The sequence below is a fragment of the Dryas octopetala genome, chromosome 2 (genome assembly GCF_963921425.1).
Source record: "Dryas octopetala chromosome 2, drDryOcto1.1, whole genome shotgun sequence".
In the NCBI taxonomy this organism is placed as follows: Eukaryota; Viridiplantae; Streptophyta; class Magnoliopsida; order Rosales; family Rosaceae; genus Dryas; species Dryas octopetala.
The window spans coordinates 26,913,845-26,931,179 of NC_141367.1; the positions used below are offsets into that span (position 1 = coordinate 26,913,845).

At 33.4% G+C, this 17,335-nt stretch overlaps 1 protein-coding gene across 2 annotated transcripts; it reads right to left on the reverse strand.

Moving 5' to 3' along the window:
* Window positions 1–12,667: 12,667 nt before the first annotated feature.
* Window positions 12,668–16,033, reverse strand: TBL2 (trichome birefringence-like protein (DUF828)). Of its 2 annotated transcripts, none has more exons than XM_086230952.1 (5): window positions 14,827–16,033; window positions 14,132–14,324; window positions 13,844–14,034; window positions 13,465–13,623; window positions 12,668–13,232 (listed from the first exon to the last, which is right to left on the reverse strand). In XM_086230952.1, exons 1-5 carry the CDS (start codon window positions 15,789–15,791, stop codon window positions 12,890–12,892), a joined length of 1,851 nt encoding a protein of 616 aa, XP_086087078.1. In that variant the 5' UTR covers window positions 15,792–16,033; the 3' UTR covers window positions 12,668–12,889. The 2 variants fall into 2 exon arrangements, with proteins under 2 accessions (XP_086087078.1, XP_086087077.1); XM_086230951.1 differs by having other exon boundaries at window positions 14,126–14,324.
* Between the last annotated feature and the right edge of the window lie 1,302 nt (window positions 16,034–17,335).

A 17,335-nucleotide genomic window follows, 5' to 3' on the forward strand; every position in this document is an offset into this window, starting at 1 on the left:
GAAAAAGGTTTATCTTCTCTCTCTCTCTCTCTATCTCTTCTAGGAAGAGAATAAAACCAAACAATACAACTGCAGGATGTGGATGATTAATTTTTAACGGTATTCAAATAATAATATATATAAATAAGTTTAGGTGTTTGTGTTTTTTTTTTTTTTTTTGTGTATAATTTGAAATTGTTTTTTGAAGTTTAATTTTTCACTGAGATGGGAAATTTCTGGAAATGGAGTAGCAGAGGGTAACTGGAAGTGTTCTTGGGGAGTGTGATTGTTGGCGAACCAACAAGCAGAGGCCAATACATAGCGACCCTCTGTTTTCAACTTTTTCTTCTTCTTTATTTATTTATTTATTTTTTCCTTTTTCAAAGTCTTCCAGTCTTCCTCCCTCAGTTCAGGCCTCAATCGCTCTTTTAAAATAAATAAATAAATTCTTGGCCAAAAAAAAAAAAATAAATAAATAAAAGAAAACAGAAAAAACTTTTTGAGGTGTTTTTTTTTTTTTGGGCCAAGAACTTTTTGAGGTGTTTTTTTTTTTTGGCCAAGGAAACTTTTTGAGGTGTTTAAATACAGCAAAACGGAATTAATTAAAAAGAGACAATGCCTACGCTAAGTCATATATACTGCACGATCGAGCAGCCTTTGTAAATGGCAAGCTGGACCTTTTTCTCTTCCATTTCTTAAAGTAAATGTATTGTCGAAGGTATACAACTCATTTATAAATAATAATGATAGGGATCTCAAATTTATATTTTAAATTAAATACACATATTAATGTTTCTTTTTTTGCCATGACACATATCAATATTTTATTTATTATAAAATAAATAATCTTTAATGTGAGTCATTTATAAAGCAATAGACATCATTTGAATACAAATTTGGTATCTTAGCAGTTATAGATTGAATCTCATGCTTATCAAATTATCATATACTCTAATTACTCAACCTACGATTCTGATCAGTAGAAGGAGAAATTCTTGCATGTAGCTAGGCACATACAACTTTTTTCTTAAGGCTTGTTTGATTTGCAGATTTAAAGCTTTGAAATATGTATGTGATTTTATTTTTGTATTTGGTAAGCACATTTATGGAAATGTGTTACATTTTAGGTAGGTATCTATTCCCATCACTTGGGGAAACATTTATTGTGTATGCTTATTACTAATTAACCCCATTATAAATATTTAAAACATAATAAACTAGGGTATTATTGAAAAACAAATTTTGATTCATAACTACAAAAACCGAACAAAAAAAGTCTTAATTGGGGTAGCCCTACCACATGTATGGCACAATCACCCTGTGCTACAAATGTCATGTGTTCTATTTAATTTTAAAAAGTAAATTTTATTTGAAATAAAAACACATGTCAGTATATCATTGAAGATCGTACCATATGCGTGGCACAACTACCTAAATTAAGAATCTCTTCAAACCAAACATAAGAATGATAATTATTTCATAATTACCATGCCCAACATTTCTAACATTATAATGGGAATTATTCATTCACATCTCCCTTAAATGAATATGGGTATGAGATTCATAAGGAACCTAATATGCAAACCCTAAACCCTAAATTCATGGACCAACGAGGCCTTACAATAAATTATAAGGTAATCAACATACATGAGTGTAATGAAATCAATAAAATTTGTGCTTAAAGTTCTATGTGTTAATATTGTGCTTGTAATTGTTCTAAAATTTAGAATTTAAAATTTATATAAGGAAATAATCGAATGAAAGTTTAAACTAACATAATTTTTTTTTGGCCTCGTTAATCGAACATAATTTTGGATATAAATACGTTTAATTTAATGCAATAATTTCTCCACTTAATAAAGTTTACAATTCTAATGGTAAAGCACTTATTTCACAACTACCAGTAGGCTCTGCAACTTCATATTCTCTCGCAAATAAACAAAACGGAAAGAAATACAATATTCACTTCATAATTAGTGGACATCTTTTCATATATGATTGACAAACATCTCCTCTTAGATGAATGGAGAAGAAACTTGGATTTACCAAGCCTTTTGATTCTTTTGAAACTCATAAATTTCATGGGAAGCTTAAGTTTGAAGTGTTAAATTTAGATTAGCCAATTTACTTCCCTAGCTTTCAGTCAAAAGAAAAAGAAAAGACGGGATTCATTCTTTGCTTAAAGGAACAGACTATTCAGTATTCAGTTATTCACTCTCGTTCTATCATTGAGTAATTTAATTTAGAAGACAAGAGAAAAACACAAATATTTACTTGTATTCCTTTTCGAGGCTGTTGGAGATAATGTTGATAATTAATGCATTCAAGTATTCAACAAAGGGAAAAATCATTATTGTCATATAAAATATGTGATCTATGTATTCAAGACGAATTCTAGTGGTGGGTCATGCATGGGAGCGCATAGAGGCGGCCATACCTTTCACGTGGGACCCACTCGCATGTGGAGGGCACGCATTCGTTCTCAATAAACTTTGTGGAACTGGAACCCACCAAGATATATGGGTCATTTGAAATTATATGTAATCGACATTTTCTGAACACATTCGATGGTGCTTACTACGCATAGAATACATGATATAACTATATAAGCATGGAAGACAGTGAGAGGTCGTATAACACTCTTTTCTCTTCTTTTTTTTTTTTTTTTTTTTTCTGTTAGAAGTATAACAATCCAGAATAGACAGCTGGGTAAGATTTTCATCAATTTAATTAGGCTTAATTATGTTTTTACACCCAAAGTTTGGGATGATTCCCACTTTACCACCCAGAACTTTATTTGTCCTATTTTACCACCCAAAGTTTACATTGATTCTCACTTTACCACTCAGAACTTTATATGTCCCACTTTACCACCCAAAGTTTACATTGATTCTCACTTTACCACCCAAAGTTTACATTGATTCTTACTTTACCCTATGAATCTAGAGTGGCAGAATAGACAGAAAAATATTAAGTAAAAAAGGTGAAGAGAAGGGTAAATTGAAAGATAAAATAAATTTTTATGGTCAAATTACTATGCTCCATCATCATTATGACATCTACGTGAATTAATTACAAAAAATTTATCACAGTTATTTAACGTTATACATAGCAAATGTCCAAAGGAAAGGAAGTGGTAATGCTATATATCATTTAAGGTATGTGAGCAAATTTACTCTCGACATGAGCCGTAGAATTTGTTATCAAACCGGGGCAGAAATAGGTCATTAAATTTATTTTTAAAATTTACTAATTATTGATTTAGTGATTTTTTTATATTTGTTGAAATAAGTTTTAAGTTCGATTATTTCTTTTCTTAAATAAAAAAAAATTCTTTAATATAACAATTCAATGTAACATAAGTCGTTGTCGTTGTTGTTGTTGTTGTTGTTGTTGTTGTTATTATGTAACAGTGAGTCAGTGAGAGTTGGAAGAAGATAAGAGAGGGAGGAATGGACAGAAGATATGGCACAATAGAAGTAGTATACAATATACATGCCTTAAAGTCTTAATTGTTTGAAGCCTTAAAGTGAATTACAAAGGGTTTGGGTAGAGTGGGACCGTTTGAGCCTTTGACTATTCAGTGGACCACAGGATTTGTGGCGTGGTGGATACGCGGCTGCGCTTTTCGTGATAAACTGTACCTTCTGTTCTGCCGCCGTACGCCGTTAACTTCGTTGTAGTTGGGTTTGGGTTGTATGACTCGTATCTAATTCTAATCTACAAGCTCCATCGTCACCAGGTCCAGACTCAAGACACATTGTAGCTAATTTGGAAGGTGTCTGCTGAGTGCTGCCAAAAGATCGAAAATAATTCATTTTGAACATGCATGTCTTATGCAGAGTCTACCAAAGAGTGGGCAATCAGGTTTATGTGGCTTGCTCCATTGCTTAATGTATATTAATTTTGTTATTAAATTCATTAATACCACATAAAAGTATAAAACCCACCCACGTACTGCGCTAAAGTTGTTTCAACCAAATCAACTCGATTACTGCGTTTATAACGACTTTTGGCTCAATCAAAGTCTCCGGTTTCTGAAATTTTTTCATACCCAAATTAATTAAGCTCAACATATATGACTTAATCTTTAGTTTGAGCAAATCATGAAGTTCAACAAATTAATAAGCATGTTTGTAGCTCTTGCTCTTGTAGCCTTAATTTGCCATCGGCTGACCTAATTGGATGGTAAACCACTAAATCAAGATCGATTCAAGAGCGTTAATTTTTCAGCTAGTGTTAATTATCTGCTGACCACTGTTAATTTGCTTGTCATCAACCTCCTTACTTAACCAAGCACCCAACCGACTGTTTGCTTCTTCCTTATATTGATGTTGATTGATTGATTGATCATTTCGGGGAACAAAAGTGACAAGAAAGTGTCAGCTCTCCCTCAGTAAAACTTTTAAATCTTTCACATAATCCAATTAATAGTTTGCAAGTTCTCACCGTCGATCCTCCTCAGATTTCACAGACCGAACGAGTTTCAAGGCCAATCGGACGGTTGGTATATCTTAAGGTGCATGTCGTACGTAACCCATTAACTTTTCACTTGGTTTGGCTTGGCTTATTCGAGACAAATTATTGTACATCCATCCTCATACACATATCCGACGGTCCAAAATTTAGACTTTACTAATCGAAATGGGTTAACACAACGATTCAACGGTGCTCCGTATTTGTACCGGACAAACTTGCGCATGGTAACACAATCCACCTTATCAGCCCAATCTTAGAAATATGTAAAACATGTCAAAGACATTGCATATATGATCTTTTATTAATTTTTTGGTATTTGGCTTAATTATTGGCATATATGCAGGATTAATATATAGATAGGACATTCCCATTTTGCACTGATATGGGTTTAGGAATTTTTTTGATGCATGCTTTGGATAGAGTTTTCTGACATGGAGCTTTATCAATATATATATATATATATATTTATAACAATTAATTAAGTGCATGCATATAAGGCTAGCTAGCCAGTTATAATATGAAGTGTGCACGTGTGTTTTCGCAGTTCTGAGTCTTAGCTATATCTTTCATTCTCAGCCTCAGTTTCTCAAAAAAGACTGGTCATATGCCGCAGGCCAGGATGGTCCAAGAATTGCTTTCTTGTTTTGTGATCAATAGTCAATGCTGTATGGGCATGCAAGACCATATGCAACATATTATATAAATTATACAGGTAGTGGTCCATAATCCTGATTAAGTTATTAGTATTATGCTTTACTGATTGTTTTAGAAAAACAAATCTGCAACAGCTTTCAGCGCTGACATGATGACAATCTTACAACACTTCTTAATTAACACAGTTGTCATTATCTTCAAAATTAATGATCAATTGATCATAATCTTTTTAGTTATACATTCGTACAACTATCAACGTCAAAGACTCGATCATAATCTTTTAACCTTAAGTAGTTCCACACCAACTAATTAACCCTAAATTCAAAATATGATTGACTGCTAATCGTATACATATATGATATGGATATATAAATCGTTAAATTGTATTATATTTTTGGTATCACGTTTAATAGAAGTAAAATTTATTCATACAAATTAATCTTATTAAAAATATAATACATATATCGAATAAATAAATGTAAAGACTATGATGCAAACACTTGTTTGACCATTAAATATTAGAGCTCTTTAGATTTAAACTCAAACAATAGATATTAGATTTAATCCAAAAGTTTTGGGTTTTAAATTTAATTAGGCTCATTTCTTAATTTTTTATATCTATTTTACTCATTAGGGTAAATAATAGAAATCAATTAAGCACCTACAATTTTGAGTTTAATTTTGAGTTTACTTTAATTTTGAGTTTTAAAATTTTTTATTCCTTGATATTTTATGACGCACCTACATTTAATTCTAATTAAATACATAACTATCATAAGCACGTTAAACACCAAATTTACACGTATAACTTTTTTTTTTTGTATTAAAATATATACGTATAAGTTACCTACTATATAGAGAGAGAAAAAAATGAAAAAATAAGCCTCCAAAATTTTAGAAAATAATAAGGTAATAAAGTCAACACAAATATGAACCTATTCCTAATGTTTATAATCACAATCTTTTTACATAGTCATACAATGCAACAATACACCAGAAAACAAGCATAACTATATTAATTTCATTACCTAATCTATAGGTAACAAAGCCTTTACTTGTTTAATATCCACGTATACAAACTCACTCAATCTCCAACCTTAAACTATTATTGTTCTTTCTCAACCTCCTCATAAAGCATACAAATAGGCAAAAAAATTCATAACAACATTCATCAAGTATCTAAAGAACATCACCTAACACACTCCAAATAATCATCTAAACTCTATACTCAACTCCACTAAAAATTGAACCTCCTATGAGGTGTATAAACCAAAAGTATCCCCACCCAAAATAAGAATATAAACTTAAAAGTACAAATTAAGTATCATCACCGCCAACACAAGTAAAAAATGATAGAAGAATAAGAAATCTTTAGATATATCATGTCAAATAAATAAGAAGAATACACATTAATTTGTCTCAGGTAAAGAAAAAGATAAAAGAATGAGAAGATACCCTTCACTCAGGTTAAAATTAAAAAAGGTATGAACAAAAAGGGAACATAAAGAAGGAGAAAATTATACCTCTAAATCAAGACAAAAAAAATAGAGAAGAAGATGGAAGATGAAACAATAAGAAAATATAAGAAGACGATTGAAGAAGAAGAATGACAATTTTATATACCATGTTATCAGAAATTTTGCGAAAAATATATACACACATATGCATATATCTATGAAAAATGATGACGCATAACCATTATTCAAAAAATTTCAAAATTACAACTTGAAATGAAAAAAATTTAATTGTCAGAATCATAATTGTTAATTGACAATTGCTTAAAATATAGTATTCAACATTGAAAGTTACTATTTGAAAACATAGGGGCAATATGAAGTTGTTGAGTAATAGGGTGACCCATCAAAACCTATAGAAATTAGAAAGTAATCCAACGTAGCATCAATCAAAATGGGTTTAAATTGAAAGCCAAAAACTCTTGGGTTTTACCCAAATTCATGTATATCTTTTTGGTTTATTTCTAATTCATTCTAAATATAATGATTTCACCTTAATTTTAATTTTAGAATATAGATTTGTCACCACCCAATCTGCATATGATGTATGAACATATACACCAAAGAATGTGGTAATTAAATATAGCATTATTCATCTTAAAAACATAATTATCTCATATTATATATATATATGATCATATTTAACCAAACCATCTAATTAACTTATTGCAGTCAAAGCCGGTGTAACGATATGATAAACAAAACAAAGAGCTTTTATGAAAGGAAGGACACGCGTAGCTAACAACACCCTGTTTAGTGAAAGTAAGCTCCGCATTTATATCATACGATCACATGCTGAAATAATCCATTTTGTTCTAACTAATTAATCAACCTTGGGAGGTGCACCTGCAGAAAGTTGATTGTGATCATCTTCAGCTTCAAGTCAAAATAATACGTGTCACTTAATCTTATCTTCACAATCTACATGCACTTTAATTAAGTCACTTTCGAAGATACCCAAGTAAAAGATATGCAGACCTACTTAGTGTTCGCCAATTTTTATTTTTATTTTTTCTGTACTAATTGACTTTTGTCCACATAATTAACATGACCAATTACTAAGTCCCACGTTCATCGATCAGGAAGCTATAACTAAGGAAGCTATAACTAATTGGGGCCCAATCATGAAGATATCAATGATACCAAATCCGACAAAATGTTAGGTGCATGCATTTTCTTTGTCCAACCATTCGACATTCAATTAGTATGATAATTATAGATCAGAATTTGATTCAAATTCGATATTTTATAGCCAATATATAGATGATGATTTTAATATTATAAATCTGATTGTAATGCTAGTTGACAATGTTCATTTTGATTATCGATCTGTTTATGATACATATCTAATGATCAAATTAATTAAAAAAAAAAATTTGTACATTTATAATAAATTTATATGTTTAATATCTGAAAAATATCTTAAGATTAAGAAGCGATGCACATATTGTATTACTTTTCCTGAATAGGGAAAATCATTGTTAAATGCAATCTCAAAGCTTTTTTTGGCTTTTGAGAATTTGTCCCCCTGGCTTTTGCATTGTTTTTAGTTTTGGGCCTTTGGCCAGCCGAAAAGGAATTATAATTGGCTGTTGGTGGTTGAGGCGAAGGAAGGCTGACCTGGGTTGACAAGGGTCTTGATTACTGATTATTAGTCAAACATAGAATGGTTAATTTGCATGTTTTTAAGTGTTTTACAACTCTCTGGTATCACGTAGTTATTAAAGCTTTGCTTCTTTCTTGTCTTTGACATACTTTATCATATCTCCTTGAGTTATTAATTATATCCGACAAGCATAAATACTTTTATTGTTTGCACTTTATATTAAGAATTAATATATAATTACTTAATATTTATGAGGTAATTATGCAATAGTCTGGAAGTAAGGCTTTTTAAAACACATACGTGATGAATCTGATGGCTGACCCTTGGATTAGGGTTATAGGTGGAGGCAGTCGTCTCAAGTTGAATGTCAAATTTCACTCTTTGATATGATTTATTTTTTGAACCTGATTCTTAGATGTCTAAATTTTTAAAAACGACCCCAAGTGTCAAAAATGAGATTACCTTGTTTTTTTAGCAGACTTAGTATGAAGTAGCTAGATATGAATCAAAGTCTTTGTAAATAAAAAATGCACTTAAGTGGAGAGCATTTAGTCACGAGATATATAGGTTCCAAAGCCAGCTTAGAAAGGGACTATTTCTGGTCAAAAGAAGGCAAGATTCTCTTAACTATTTTGGGGAAAAGTATTCTTTTTATAAGCCATTTTGGGAGACAAAAATGGAACTACAATCAACTTGGAAGATGTCTGATGGTTGATCGATGTTATCTTAATCATCATACAGATGGGAACAAAAATTCCCATTATCTTTTTGATAACCCCAAGATATATTTGTATAATTTGTACCGAGTATAATCACTTATTATATGCTTCCTTGTGATCTGTGTGACTGTATTGCATGATTATATGATTGCTTAGAAGAAAGTAGAAAACTATGTCGTTAAACAAGTCAAATTTATAAAAACTAGATGGTGGAACTGGCATTTATGATCAATTATTCAGCTGTCTAAGATATGATCAATTAATTAATACTTTAAATGGCTCTCAATAACTGAATGAAATGGCTAGTTATTCTTGCAAAAAAAAAAAAAAAAAGCCTAGTTATAATAATTAATTAATTAATGGATTGATTTGGTTAAGAGACATTCAATCAGTTTAATAGTGAATTAAAGCCATAATTATCTTTTAAAAAAGGCCAAAGTTTATTTTTGGTCTCGTTACTTTAATGAAATTTCCACTTTGATCTCTGTTCTTTTAATTTTGAAAATTTTAATTCCATACTTTCATTACACTTGCAATTATGTCCAAATTATTTTTTTATATGAAAATATGTATTTTAGACATTTTATAATTAATATTGTCTAAAAATAAAAAATTTAAAAAGTTAAATAAAATATAAATAATATCTTTTTTATTTTCTTTTATATTTTTAAAACATAAAAAAGAAACTGGATAGTAATTGCAAATGGGGGAGATTACAATTGAGAATGAGTGGTCAAACAGGGGAGGAGTCGGTGGCAGGGTTATAGTGCTAATGGCAGAAGCTAGGGTTGTGTTGAGGATGAGTTCCAAAAATTTTCTTATTTTTTTATAGAAATAATTGAGAAAAGAAAGAAAAGACAAAAATTTAATTAATTAAGAATATGAAAAAAGAAAAAAAAAAGATATGTGGCCAAGTGTGATTGAAAATACAAGCGTAATGAAAATACAAGATTAAAATTGCCAAAATTGAAAAAAATGGGACCAAAGTGAAAGTTTCATTAAAGTATAAGGACCAAAAGTGCACTTTGGCCTTTCAAAAAGTAGAAGGTTCAAAGTGGACTTCGGTATGGGCAAGTTGCCCTCAGTTGAGTTTGTGCTATAGTAGGCCCATAAGTTAATATGACATAGTAGGGCCGAGTTATCATATGGTCCATCAGAAATTCCATTAATCAAAGGCCCAAACTGAACTGAGGGCCTCTTAAGCTGTTTTCTATTCTTTCTTATTGAGCTGGACCGTAATGGGCCGAGGACTAAAACATACCTCTCCACAAGGCTTGCAACTTTGAGAAAAATTTGACTATGATAGCCTGATAGGGTATACACCCCGTTACTCTCACATTGGTCACGTGACTAGTGTGTGAGTATAAGTGTATACCCGTTAGGGCTAAGTTTTTCTCTACAACTTCGGGGGAAAGAAAAGAGAAAAACAATTAGAGGTGTTCAAAATTCAATTCAATCAGCTCAAACCGATCAATTCAATTCAATTTAGCTTGTATTGATAACCAAGTTAGATTGGATTAAATCTCAAAATTTAAAAACCAACATGATTAGATCGGATAGTGGATTTACTCAGACAAATCGAATGAAATCCAATCCAATGTAGTTGGTTACGTATGAATTAAGTTGAATTTCTTCTCACACACATCTACCTTTCACCCAGCTTACATGAGCAGCTGCCTTGTTCTTACACAACATGGGCCATGAAAAATCATAGGGATTAGCCTCTGCAATCTCTTTCCACTAAAAGAAGGGTGGTGATTTCATGATGTTCAAATCAATGAACAGATGAACTAAAAAGACAAGCCAAGTCATGAGATTTTTTTAGAGAACTTAAAGTGATGGTACTTTTTGTTTGTTTGCATAAAGAAAAAGGCAATAGGAAGAAAAAGCCTGAGTGGAGAGTCTTAACTGTTGTTAATTGGGTGAGGAGGAAGCCACTTCTTTTTGTATAAAATCTATTAGAGTCATCAACTAGAAATGAACAATGGTAGTCAATTGTGAATTGAAGCCATGAACTCTGCCACTTCTCACTTCAAGACACAGATGTCCACACAGGTCATGACACGCTTCATTGCTTGTCAGTAATGGGCACAGTGTAGAAGTCCCTACAAAACAGGCACACCAAATGCTTAATTGTGAATTAAGCTGTGATGGATTGTTAATTAGCTATTTTGAACCAGGAATCAGCTTGGTCTGTGAAATTGGCCTCATGGGTTCATGCCAGATTAGTTCAATTATTGGTCCGACTCAACAAGCCATTAATAGCAGGCAAAAGGAGAGTCCATTAAACAAGGGATTAGTGGGTAATTAGGAGGAGGATTTGAGTTGGAAAAAGGAGTAGATGAGCATGAGTTAGTGGATCCACTGATGCAATATAAAAGTATAAAACTCCAATAATTAAAAGGAATCCACCAAGAAAAAGTAGTTTAGGTGTCTTTTCAAGTTTTTTTTAGATTGACGCTAATATCTTCTATGATTTCAAAATTTGAAAGAAGAATGGTGAAAATGAGTAATCAGAAAAATGATATATAATTTAGTGGAAATAGTTGATGAAGGTAAATTAGGCTGTGTCTGCAATTAGCCAAGGTACGAAACACAGTTTCAAAGTGAAATAGATATTCACAACTGTGTGGGAATTAAGTGAAAGGGTAAGATGGTCATGTGTTGGGGACAAGTTTCAAGTTATGTGAAGCTTTTTATGGTTACTTTTGAGAATGAGATTTTTTTAAAGATAGTGGAGTAGATGATTTGTCAAGGTTTCTACAGCATATCAGATCATCACTTCTATTTAAAGGCCATAGATAGAGAGTAATGCTTCCACTGCTATTTTGAGAAGCCATTGGATATCATGTAGACCAAACAACCCATTAGTTTTTTCCAGACTGATGGGTGTGGAAGCAGATTGGCAAAAGAACCCATTATTCATATATGGGGACTTTAAAGCATTGGACATGGAGTGAGGTGTCCCTCAACCTCCTCCAAAACTCAACAGCTTGTCTGGGCTTTAGTCATTGGCTCCGCTCTACTACAGAAAGCAGCGTGCATCTAGAGGTATAGCAGAGGTTTGGCTAGTGCTTAGCGAACCGGCAAGTCACACAACGGCAATGGACTCAGTCTCAGTCATGAGTCTTTTATGGCTCTATTTTTCTTTCTCTTCTCTTCTGTAATGTTATTGTACTTCTTGCATGAGAATGTAATACCAGTGTTTGTAAGCAGAGCCTTCACAGACTTTGACAAAGCAAGCGTTTTGATGATACTCGATTTGCAGATGATGAGCAATCTTCTGTTCATCAGTTGCTGCAAAATGAGTAACATCTTGCTCTGTATTTGTCTGAGCATATGTGGGTTGGGGTGTGTGTTTTGTGTGTGCATGTACACATCTATGTGCGTGCAAATTTGTGTTGTGTGTGTGCAAATTGGTGCTTGTATCATCCACCTAGTCAGGGAGTATTGGAGTTGATTTTTCGTTTAAGGTGGGTTAATAAATTTCATTAATTGGTTTTATGATGGAGTTGAAGGTGATTGATAGATTTTAATCTTAAAGATAGACGTGGACAAAAAAAAATCTTAAAGATAGACATAAACTTGTGATAGGAAGTCTACCACAAGTGTCTCCAAGACTCCAACTCTGCTTCTGCTACCAAATTTGATCCTATAAAAACATTTGAACGAGTCTTCTTGCTAACATGGATCAATCGATTACATCAATTCACAATTGCAGGTAAATAAGTGACATTGTATTGTTGATATCTTTTGAACAAAAATGTACATGCTACATCTGCCCACTCTGCATAAATGGCACCCTACATACATCATATCCATATGCATCATCAGCATGTAAGGCTGCTTGAAAAACTCACAAGACAACATTAATTAAGCCGAGAAAATTAAAGAACAACAAAATTTTAGGTAAACACATAGCTTGTATACAGTTCCATTCAGTTGCTTCCTGATTCTTTTCCGGCTTTCAAAAGAGAAGCATATAGCAATTCATTCCAAGTATCTGGAACCCCAGGCAAGCACCAATGGCTGCAATCCTGAGATTGCTCGGCAGCGATTTGTTCTTCTACTGTCTTGTATTTCATTCTGTAAATAGAAGGGTGTCCATCTTTTCTGTAATCTGTAAGCCTACTTATGTTTAGATATGTCACTGGAGTTTTCATTTCTTGAAGTACATGCTCTAGAGCTCTCATTTTTGAAGGGTAATTTGATAAGTAAGTTTCATTGAAGATTGGCTCTGTTTCTTTGTGGCACTGTCCACCTGAGTTCCACTGCCCTCCGCTGCAACCAGATCAAACACTTTCAGAAACATGGTTTTTATGGCATATTACATGGGCAGAGACAGAAGAAGGATTTCCCTTCTAACTTGGTCTTTTATGATAAGAGGAAAATCTAAGGACAAAGCATAAACTTCCTAAGAGGTTTACAAAAGGGTGAGCACCACTAGGTACCTCCAACTACCACATCAATTTTTTATAGCAAAAATAGAGGTGAGGCAACGGAAAGAGTATACCTGAAATGGGTAACTGAATATCCTCTGAAGAAAACCCGAGTCCGATTGACATCAATGTTCTTGTCGATCCATCTGGCCCAAGTGGTGAGAGCCCTCTTGTATGCTTCAAGAACCTTGAGTCTTGGATGCACATAGTTGCCTTCTTGGTAATAGTCTTCTCTGCCAGACCATCAAATGCAAAAATGTAATTTACAGTCAAATGACTTTAATTGTTTGAATGGTAGTAGTACATTGCTATTAAAATTTTCTTCTTTAGTTGAAAAGTTTTAATTCACAATATCACAACCCAAGGGTTGTAGGACCATTCAGTACTAGAGAGCCAAGTCCAAACAATATGGAGGCAAGCAATATATTTAACAACGCAAATATCGGTACACACCCTTTAGATGTTTTCTCATGAGTCCACCAATGACCAGTATTAAAAACTATGACATCGGCATCATGATACATTGAAGTTGTCCGGTCCATCAAATCCAATCTTAATGTCTCAAACGAACCATTTCTACCAGTGAATGATGATTCCCTAACAAGGAATGGAGCAGCAACAAAATCCACAGAACAATTATATTCCTGCAAGTGCAACAATAGCATGGACGATTAGAGATTTCCATCTGAAAGAATGATTTGTGACCATATATGAAGAATATATATGGATACTGACACTTGCCTCAAATCTGAAAGCATAAACACCCTTCTTCTTAAATTCCCTCCTCCCAGAGATCTCATAAACTCTGTTCTTGTTTCTGATGCTGTGGCGGAGAATACACACCAGAGACTCCCACATGTTCCTATTCAACGAATCCCCCACAAAAACCAACCTCTTTCCCCTCAACCTCTCCAGAAAATCAGTTGCATTCAGACTGAGGATCACATCAGTAATAAAACAATGGTATCAGAAAAGATTTACATGAGAGGGCTTCAAAGACTACTACATTAAATGTGAGAGCACTTGCAACATAGTCCACAATCCGACCATGCTCAACCAATATTAACACACACACACACACACACACACAATATGGCTGATACATGATTAAAAAAAAAAAGATTATTTCACACACACAAAAATTATATTACAAGAAAAACCAGTAGAGCCCATTTGATAACCTTCTACTACTAAAATAAAAATATAGGTGTATGAATATGTATAATTTAATTATTCAGGACCCCTGCATTCTTTAATAAATTTAAGCCTGTTCATCAACCACATACTACAAAACCAGATTTTTGTTGTGGCAAAAGGCTGACCACAGAACTACCTTTCCATTTGATGATTTTATATGAGAAATTGTGTACTTCATTAGATAATAGTTTTTAAGCTCAAAATCACCAAAAGCATCAAGAAGTGAAGATGAATTTTACCTTGGGATGTCACACCCATTTGGCTGCCATCTCCATTTTATAAAAGCTTTGTCTGGCCTCCTATTGAAGTGACAATCAAAATCCTTATCAATGTATGGGCAAGAACCTCCAGGATAATATGGCTTTGAATTATCTCTCACCCATTTACCATAAAAAATATCACATTTCTGATCAAAGTCACTCTTCATTTTCCTGAGTTGAGAATCAGAGTCAATAATTTTATTTGTCTCTGTTGAATTCCCTTGATGAGCTATCTCCCGAGAGCTTTTCTTCTTCATATCTTCTGTGGCCTTATCATCATCATTACTAGAATTCTTTGAAGAGCTACCCTCAACTGTTTTCTCTGCATGCACATCTTCTTTCCCAGAAAGGCTTAAATTCCCAATAACCCTCCCATCTTCACCATGCAAGCTTCCATATCTCAAAACCTCAGAGTTGTTCCCCAAATGGGCAATCCCTTCGACATCTCCTTCCCCATTTGAAACAAAGAATTTACTCTTTTCTGCGATTGATGACCCATTTTGAGCCCTTCCTTCTTCAATCACAGAGTTTCCATCTTTAGCCTGCTCTGTAAAATTTTCCAAATGGGTATTTTCCAAAATTTTCTCTGTCCCATTGGCCTCCACAGAATTTTCCTCTGCAGCAACTACAGAGGCATTTACTTCATGGGTTCTGTCCAGAGAGTCTTGTATTTCTGAACTAGTAGCATTAGTAATTGCATGAGGAAAAGAAGAACGAGAAGTGCTTGAAAATGAGAAAGGCCATGAAATAAAGGAAGAATTCACACCAACATTATAAAACCCTTGGAACGAATTAGTTTCTACTGTAGGACTCTTCAAGGACTTGCTGACCAAGAGCACAACAAGTACAATGAAAGAAACTCCAATCCCCAAACCAAACCCAGAAATCACCTTCCTTCTTGGTGAGAACAACTGCTCCGGAAATGCAAGTTTCTTCCAGACCATGGTTGGAAACAAAACAATGCATGCCCAGTTTGGGACCCAAGTGCGAATTAAAAATGTGAGTGATCGAGATCAATGTGAAATGTGTGAATTTAAACGAAGGTAAGTGCAAGTGGTTCCAGAGATTACCAAGATGAAGCGTGAAATGGCATCCTTTCGCTTACGAAAAAGAAAACAAAAAAATAAAAAATCATAATTAAAGTATGGAGAGGTGTGAGTTTGACGCAGAGAAACACAATGCTGGAGAAAAGGTTTCCACTGCTCTTTGGCGTGGAGAGAGAGACTGCAACAATGACAGTGAGAAAGTACAACGATGCCCATTGCTTTCTAGTTTCTTGTGGCGAAATACCCTCGGAGTTGTTCTAATTTACAACCCAAACCCGAAGATACATGTCCTTGTCTGGTGGGTAGTTTGGTCTTTTCGTTGAGGGTTTGAGCGTAAACAAACCTAAGCACGTCATAAATGGAGGGAAGCAGAAGGGCAGCTTTGTCAGATCGTTAAAATATTTTGAGTGTTCTCGGTTAAGTTAACTGTCGAGGACCGGACGACACAAAAATACGATTACGAGTGACTTCCCGCCGACATATGCCAGGACACGTGACCCGCCCATAGGCCGCGTAACATGCGAACATTGATTTTGTGATGACCGACAGATTACTCCATCAATAGCTTGACACGTGGTGGCGTCTGATCACACTATTCATTTTATGTGACTGTGATTGACTTCCAGGTGGCGGCAACACGCTGCTTAAGAAACACAGAAACTTTACCTGCATCTCTGCCATGCTCGAGTCCATCCAAGCTTGATCTAGATCGTTGAATATAGTATTTATTCGTTATTTTTGTTATTTACACTAAGGAAAACTATAAATATATCGAGTTTTTTTTTTGGGCCACATATCGAGTTTTTTAATTTACAAATTTTGAGGACCATTTAATGCTTACTGTATTAAATTATTTGAACTTAATGCAATGAGTTAATAGTTATTGATTTTGCATAGAGTTTCAAGTGAAAATATCCTGATTTGAATAAAAGAAAAAAACATCTTCTCTAGTGATAATATATTTAAAATTATAGAAAATTAGGATTTAATACTAAATCCTAATAATTTTTTGGTATAGTATGAAGATAATATAATATTTCAATTGAACTACTAAATTTAAATGTAGTTTTTTAGATTATGTCACAAATATGTTGACCCCTTTGATTTGAGCCTTTTCCATTTGATATTTTTGTCCTTTGGCCCACATATGATGGGTGTTAGTTAAAATTTATAAGGTTTTGACAAAATTGCCCTTGAGGCTTTTATATTATCTTGAAAATTTGCTAATGTAGTCTCAACTTCAAATTTAGTTGTGATTGTACGACACTTATAACTTCAAATTTAGTTGTGACTAAACGACAATCACATCAAAGTTGTGAGACAATCACAGTTAAGTTGTGACTTAATTAAATTATTTTTAGAGAAATACTACAATATAGTATAAATAAAGGTCAAAACAATACTTTTACTCAAAATAATACATAGTATAGTAGTGTGAGTTG

What these genes read in the sequence shown, in the direction of transcription:
- TBL2 (XM_086230951.1), bottom strand. Translation starts at nt 15,791, where the DNA reads ATGGTCTGGAAGAAACTTGCATTTCCGGAGCAGTTGTTCTCACCAAGA. An exon ending in CTTTCAGATTTGAGGCAAGT is followed by an intron (nt 14,035 to 14,125) that starts GTCAGTATCCAT and finishes TTGCACTTGCAG; the next exon opens with GAATATAATTGTTCTGTGGA. An exon ending in CATGAGAAAACATCTAAAGG is followed by an intron (nt 13,624 to 13,843) that starts GTGTGTACCGAT and finishes ATGGTCTGGCAG; the next exon opens with AGAAGACTATTACCAAGAAG.